Source organism: Phyllobates terribilis, unplaced genomic scaffold (genome assembly GCF_046119375.1).
Source record: "Phyllobates terribilis strain yellow unplaced genomic scaffold, ASM4611937v1 Scaffold_2__4_contigs__length_985480577, whole genome shotgun sequence".
NCBI lineage: Eukaryota > Metazoa > Chordata > Amphibia > Anura > Dendrobatidae > Phyllobates > Phyllobates terribilis.
The window spans coordinates 985,333,066-985,340,738 of record NW_027362762.1 but is presented as its reverse complement, the minus strand read 5'-3'; the positions used below and the strand labels follow the sequence as shown (position 1 = coordinate 985,340,738).

At 46.2% G+C, this 7,673-nt stretch overlaps 1 protein-coding gene across 1 annotated transcript; it reads right to left on the bottom strand.

Moving 5' to 3' along the window:
- Nucleotides 1-1,850: 1,850 nt before the first annotated feature.
- LOC141253140 (C-X-C chemokine receptor type 6-like) lies at nt 1,851-2,891 on the bottom strand. Its single transcript, XM_073670902.1, has one exon. The coding sequence runs from the start codon at nt 2,889-2,891 to the stop codon at nt 1,881-1,883; it is 1,011 nt and encodes a 336-aa protein (XP_073527003.1). The 3' UTR covers nt 1,851-1,880.
- Between the last annotated feature and the right edge of the window lie 4,782 nt (nt 2,892-7,673).

Sequence of the window (7,673 nt, the reverse complement as noted above, 5' to 3'; positions counted from 1 at the left end):
CTGTATTTTTTGTCTAACACAGCGAACCCGAACATCCACAGGTTCGCTCATCTTTAGACAATACTCCTTCCACTTTGCTATTTATGTCTAAACACATGTACCCTTTTTATTGTCCAACTCTCTGAAAAAACTTCTACTGTCTCAGTTACCTGTCTATTTTATAACTATTTGTCTACGTACAAAAGACATCCAGTGTTGGTACTGCAGGGGTCTTTTGTCCTAAAAGGAGCTGCTGTGTATTAATTTCCTACTTCTTTATGCCCATTATACAAGTCTAACTTTAAGACTATGTTCACACATTGCGTTTTTTCAACGTTCTTTTATGCTTTTTTTAATGCACATTTTCTGCTGCGTTTTACAGTACCAGGAAAGTCTATGAGATTCAAGAAATCTCATGCACATACCTTGGTTTTTGTTTCATCAGTATTTTGTGCTTTGGATGTTTTTTGCAGAATAGAGCATGTCACTTCTTTCAGCGTTTTTTCAGCTTTTTCACCCATTGGAAGTAATGGGTGGTGAAAAACGCTGAAAAAAACACCAAAAAACACAGATGTCAGTTTTTTCAGCGTTTTTTGTGCCAAAACCTGATGAAATAGAATGAGATTTTTTTTTTCACTGAACTTTATGTACATGCATAAAAAGACAAAACTGCAGTGAAAAAAATGCAGTGAAAAATGCAGCAAAAAACTAGCAAAATCGTGAACAAACTTTCCTGGCAAGAGATTAGTTTTTGCTGCAAAAAAAAATTCTGAAAAAATGCAATGTGTGAACATAGCCTAATAGTGTCAGCTATAATGCCAGCTCTTGTCCTACTGCAAAAAAGAAAGAGGAAGAGGAAGGTGGGGTGAATGCCCCCTCCCTGGTGCTGTACAGATTTTAATATTTTCTATGATTCTCAGCGGACAGGTGAGGAATATGGTGGTTTATTACTTTTCATTTTATAGTTATAAATGGGAAAAATAGAGACAGGGAGCATTTATTTAAAATAAAGGACTCTGTGTCTTTCTTTCAATTAAAGGACTTTATTCTGGCTGTGTATTTTTTACAATATGACTATGGAGTTAGTAATGGAGGTGTCTTAGAGACACCTCTCCATAACTAACCCCTGGGCTTGATGTCAGCGGTCATAAAACATCTGACATCAATCCCACAAATATTACCCCACTTGCCACCACACCAGGGTAAGTGGGAAGAGCCGGGCAAAGCGCCAGAATTGGCGCATCTAATAGATATGCCTTTTCTGGGGCGGCTGTGGGCTGCTACTTTTAGGCGGGGGAGGGACAATCTCCATGGCCCCTTCCCAGTCTGAGAATACCAGCCCCTAGCTGTCTGCTTTAGCTTGACTGATTGTCAAAAATGAGGGGGGACCCCACGCATTTTTTTAAATTTTTTATTTAAATAATTTAAAAAAAAGTCTTGAGAGCTCTCTATTTTTGATAACCAGCAATCATAAAGCTGACAGCTGGGGGCTGCAGCCCGCAACTGTCGGCTTTACTTGCGCTAGTTAGCAAAAATAGAGGGGACTGCACATAATTTTTTTTAATTTATTTATAGCACAGGTGCTGGCAGATGAATACTCTCATCAGCCTGCTGAACACAAACACTAACATATACTTCCTGGAGAAGTCCGTGTTTGGGGTCTGTGCACGGACACTTGGTGTTCGGTATGGATCCCGAACTTTACTGTAGCAGTGATGGTCGGTCTCCAAGGCAACAAGTTGTCAGCAAAAGTGATAATATCACAAGAATGGCTTGCAATTTACCTTTTAATAACATTTACAAAGGGATTACTTTTTACAAGCACTATCCAATAATAGAAATAACTCTTTAACTGCTTCACTCTTCAGCCATAATGGTGTCTGCTCGTCCCGAGAAACCATTTACACGCTTGTTGCACAGATGTTTGTTGAAGCAGAAACGTTTCTGGAGTCTCCATCAGTCGTCCGCAGATGATCTGTGGTTTCATCTTGCATCCGGTTAAGACCTAAACCTTTCAGCATTTTCCAAAAATGCTTTCTAAATTTTGTACCAACAAAAAAGTACAGGACAGGGTTGAGACAAGCGTGGAAGTAAGCTATAGCTTCCATTACAACGCTCGTGATTCTTAAGGAATCTGATGTGAATCCCTCATTGAGGACTTTAGCCAGGGCAAGGGCATTATGAGGCAACTGTGTAGCTATAAATACAACCACTATGACCACAATTATCTTCATTGACTTCCTCTTCTGAACGCCTCTGGCATTAACCAAGGTCCGGAGAATAAAGCTGTAACAAAACACCATTGAGGCCAAGGGAATTAGAAATCCCACTGTCATCTGGAATGAAACCACCACGATCTCCATGATGGGAGGGTAGTATTCTTCAAAACATTCCTTCCGGTCACGGCTGTTGCTGTATATGAACTGGGGAATGGAAAGGAGCAGAGCCAGGGTCCAGAGGAGGACGCACACCCCGTACCGCCACTTGTGTTTAGTCACCTGGTATTTAGCTGCCTTAGTGACTTTAGTGATAGAAATAAACCTGTCAAATGTGATTGAGGTGAGCGTGAGCATGGACGTAAATAAATTCACCCTGTATGTGATCCTTATGATCTTACACAGGAAGTCTCCAAAAACCCAGGCATGTGCCGATTCATATGCCAAGAATGGGAGGGTGAGCAGAAACAAGATGTCTGCAATGGTCAAATTCACCAAAAAGGTGTCGGTCAGAGTCTTTATCTTCTCGTAGAACACAAACACGAGTATAATGAGCACATTTCCAATAAGTCCGAGGACACAAGTCACGGAATAGGCAATGGGTGAGAACAAGCTGTGGAGCCAAGGGTGGTCATCGACTGTATGATTATCATCATTCATATTATTGTAGTCTTGTGGGTAGTCTTCAGCGCCCATCTGTATGTAATTGGAAAGAGGTAATTAGTTGTTAGTAGTGATAGTAAGATCTGCAGTTATTCTCTCTGTCAGGAGAGCAGGCTCAGAAAGTCAGGTAAGACAAGCCTTCTTAAATATTAAAATGCCAAATGTGAAATGAAAAATATATATATACTCGTCTCCTCGACCGATGCGATGTCTGCCATTGTTCTGTCATAGCACTAACACGCTGTAACAATGTCATGTGAGTGCTGGTAGACACAGCACCAACATTCATGGTCCAGTAGGTGAGCATACGTTTTTATTATCTTACATGAGGTGCTATAACATTTAAGAAGGGGTTGTGCAGTAGTAGACAACCCCTTTAACACTATTGGGTCCTGCTGGGTTGCAGTTACAAGGCTGGACAAATTATAACCATGTAAACAATTCTTATGGGTAGTTTGCATTGCTTGAGCCCTAAAATCTCATATTGAATCAGTAAGTTCATTGAACTGCTCCTAAAACCTGGAAAATCGGACCGTGGCTGCTTCCCTAACCTGTCACTGACCTACCTCACCATGGAGATGCCAACCCTATATTATACCTGGTCACAGACCTAACCCTGGGCATAAAAATCAGATCTGTTACTAATTGGAGCACTTAAATGTTTGACCATCATGATGCACTGAGCATGGACCACTGTAGCGTCGGCGTCCCTGCCTCCTGCTAGGCAGGGACGCTGCTCCCCTCACCTCTCCTCTCCGTGCCCGGCGTCCTCCTCCCGCTCTGCTGGCAGCGCGCGCTGCTTCCCGGCCACTGTGCTTAGGCCGCGCGCGCGCGCACTCCCCCTCTCTTAAAGGGGCCGCGCGCGCCGTCCTAAGGAGTCCCCGGCCCATGGCCGGAGGACTTCACCATATATAAGGCACCTCCTCCAAAATGGAGGTGCCCGAGCAATGCTGTTGCAAAGCCTTCACTCTGCTTCAGTCCTCAGGTCCCGCTACCAGTTACCTGCCAGTCACCTGCCAGATTCCTGACTGTTACCTGCCAGTCACCTGCCAGATTCCTGCTTGATACCTGCCTGATATCTGCTTACCTGCTTGCAAGCCTGCGGTCCGACGGTCTGCCTTCCGACACCTGTCAGTCTGTCTATGGACCAGCCTGCCCGCTCACCTGGGAGCGCTCACCTGCTACCTGACTGCTAGCCTACCTGGAGGCTCTGCCGTCACTTGCCGTGACCACCTGCCTGTCCAGAGACTCTTGCCCGCTCACCTGGGAGCGCTCACCTGCTACCTGCCTGCTAGCCTGCCTGGAGGCTCTGCCGTCACTTGCCGTGACCACCTGCCCGTCCAGAGACTCTTGCCCGCTCACCGGGGAGCGCTTACCTGCTACCTGCCTGCTAGCCTACTTGGAGGCTCTGCCGTCACTTGCCGTGACCACCTGCCCGTCCAGAGACTCTTGCCCGCTCACCTGGGAGCGTCCACCTGCTACCTGCCTGCTAGCCTACCTGGAGGCTCTGCCGTCACTTGCCGTGACCACCTGCCTGTCCAGAGACTCTTGCCCGCTCACCTGGGAGTGCTCACCAGCCACCTGCCTGCTGTCCTTCTACCCAGAGACTGTCCCTGTCACTTGCCGTGATTACCTGCCCCTCTACCCAGAGACTGTCCCTGTCACTTGCCGTGACTACCTGCCCTTCTACCCAGAGACTGTCCCTGTCACTTGCCGTGACTACCTGCCCCTCTACCCAGAGACTGTCCCTGTCACTTGCCGTGACTACCTGCCCGTCTTCCCTGGGAGCCACCCGCTTCCTTACAAGGACCGCCCCCTTGTATAGTTGCTCAGAGGTTCCACCTCCCAGACCCGTTACAACCACAATCCGTGGACTGGGTGCGAGTCTCTCAACCTTAGTGTGACAGCCTTATAGAAACATATGAAGCTGTGATGCTTGGATTTGTTTGCGGTGTGTGTGTGGACTGAGCTTCACGGACGTGTGAATGAACCCTTGATTTGCTGTGTTAAATTGATGGTTTGCATTTATGGCACCTCTCAAGTTAAAAAGAGCAGGGGGATCATGCACAGATCCCACCACTGCCACCAATTATTCAAGGAGAACACCCGGAGAGATGATGCAGATCCCACAACGATGAACAACACACCGCCGCCTCCAATCGTCAGGAGAATTACGCAATTGACTGGCTGTGATGTCGTTACTACATCTGTGATTGTTTCAGTTTCTGCCTAGTAACGATGATGTAATGGGGAGGAGGGGACAAGGCAGCAGGAGGGAAGCAGGAGAATAAAAGTATGGCTGTTTAAACCTACCATCCAGCATCTCTGTGTGGCCTTCTGGAGTTCCTTTCATCATCAACTAAAGGTATTTCAGCTCTACAACAATGGCCGGTTTACCTGCCTTCCCTGCTTTTGATGTGCATCAGTCCCCAGCTAACCTAGCAGCATGTTGGGAGAAATGGCTGAAGCGTTTTGATATATTCCTACAAGCCATGAACATATCAGATGATACCAGGAAGAAAGCCATGCTATTACATTATGCAGGGGAACAAGTCTATGATATCTTCACTACTCTGCCTAATACAGGAGAAGACAAAGACTATGAGCTCAGCAAGGCAGCATTAAGCAAATACTTCTCCCCACACAGAAATGCGGCATTTGAAATCTTCAAGTTTAGACAATTAAAGCAGTCAGCAACAGAAAGCATTGATGAATATCATGTCCGACTACGGCACCTTGCAGCTTACTGTGAATTTGCAGATGTCGACAAAGAGATCCAAATGCAGATTTTACAAGGCTGCATCTCCTCTAAATTACAGAGACAAGCACTCAGAGATCCCACCATGACTTTAGCAAAACTGCTTGAAACAGCACGTGTAAATGATACCGCCGAAAAACAAGCTAAACTCATAGAGAACATTGAGTGCGAGGCGGAAGCACCATCTTGTATAGCAAAGCTAACACAGAGACCGCCTGTGCCTCGTACGCAGGGGGCAACTTGCTACAACTGCGGAGGGTCGTATCCTCACCAGAATGTCTGCCCAGCAAAAGGGGGGACCTGCCATAATTGTGGAAAACAAAACCATTTTGCAAAAGTGTGTAGATCCAAACCACAATTCCCTCATCCCACAGTACAACCCAGGTCACAAAAAGTCCAAACGCTGCAGCTTACTGACGAGCCTCACAGTACTTATCTCTTCTCAGTAACTGCAGAGGGATCTCAAACACTGCACGCACTTACCAGTCCAAGGCGACTTATCCTGATAAATGGCAGTCCGGTGGAAGCCCTAGTAGACACGGGGGCGTCAGTAAACGTCATCAGCCGTGCAGTCTATAGCCGACTCCCGAACAGACCTGCTTTACAAAGCACTAGCCTAAAGATTTTTCCTTAGGGTTCAGCATCGGCACTACCCCTGTGCGGCAAATTTCAGTCAGAACTTGCAGCTGACGGGAAGTCCATCACCGACACTGTATATGTAGTAGAGTGCTCCGCAGACACGCTTCTCAGCTGCAGTACTGCTATATCTCTGGGTCTGGTCAACCTGGTCAATAGCGTCACGGGTCCTTCGGCCCAACACATCATGCAGAGGTACCCCAATCTCTTTAAAGGTCTCGGTAAGCTAAAAGACGTTCAGATAAAATTGCATATTGACCAGTCAATACAGCCGTCTGTTCAACCTCACAGGCGCATCCCATTTCATGTCCGAAAACTTGTGGAGCAAGAACTGCAAGATCTGGAATCGTCTGATGTTGTTGAACGAGTTGAAGGCCCGACCCCTTGGGTATCGCCCATTGTTGTTGCACCAAAACCAAAGCAGCCTGGTAAAATCCGGCTATGTGTGGATATGCGGCATGCCAATCTGGCTATTCAAAGAGAAAGGCACATCACGCCCACTATTGATGACATTCTCGCAGACCTGAATGGTGCAAAAGTATTCTCTAAAATTGATTTAAAATCAGGTTATCATCAACTTGAGTTGCATCCAGATTCCAGATACATTACAACTTTTAGTACCCACGTGGGTTTACGACGATTTAAGAGGTTGAACTTTGGTATCTCATCTGCGGCAGAAATATTTCAGAACGTTATCAGTCAGGTTCTATCTGGAATAGCAGGAGTCCTAAACGTTAGTGATGACATTCTTATATATGGTACAACCCAAGAGGAGCATGACAGTCACTTAGAGCAAGTGTTTCAGAGACTGCAAGCCTGCAATCTAACTGTCAATCCGTCAAAATGTGAGTTTAACCAAAAGTCATTAAGCTTCTTTGGATATATCTTTTCTGAGCAAGGAGTTTCAGTAGATCCTCAGAAAATTTCTGCCATAAAGTCAGCTAGCCAACCTCAAAATGTGTCAGAGGTTCGCAGTTTTCTAGGACTAGTCACGTACTGTGGACGATTTATACCTGATCTGGCCACGGTCTCCGAACCCCTGCGACTACTCACGAAAAAAGACACTCCTTGGACATGGACTACTGAACACCAAGCAGCATTCGACTCCATGAAGTCCAGTCTAACTGGCGACACCGTCATGGCCTATTTTGACCCTCTAAAGTCCACCGAGCTGATCGTGGACGCAAGTCCGGTGGGCCTGGGTGCAATTCTCACACAAGTGTCCAAAGCAGGCAACGTTTCTACCATTTCCTATGCAAGCAAAGCCTTAATAGAGACAGAACAACGCTATTCACAAACTGAAAGGGAAGCTCTTGCGGTTGTATGGGGATGCCTTCATTTTCATCTGTACCTTATGGGACATAAATTCACAGTGATAAGTGACCACAAACCGCTCATTCCGCTTTTCAACAAACATTCTT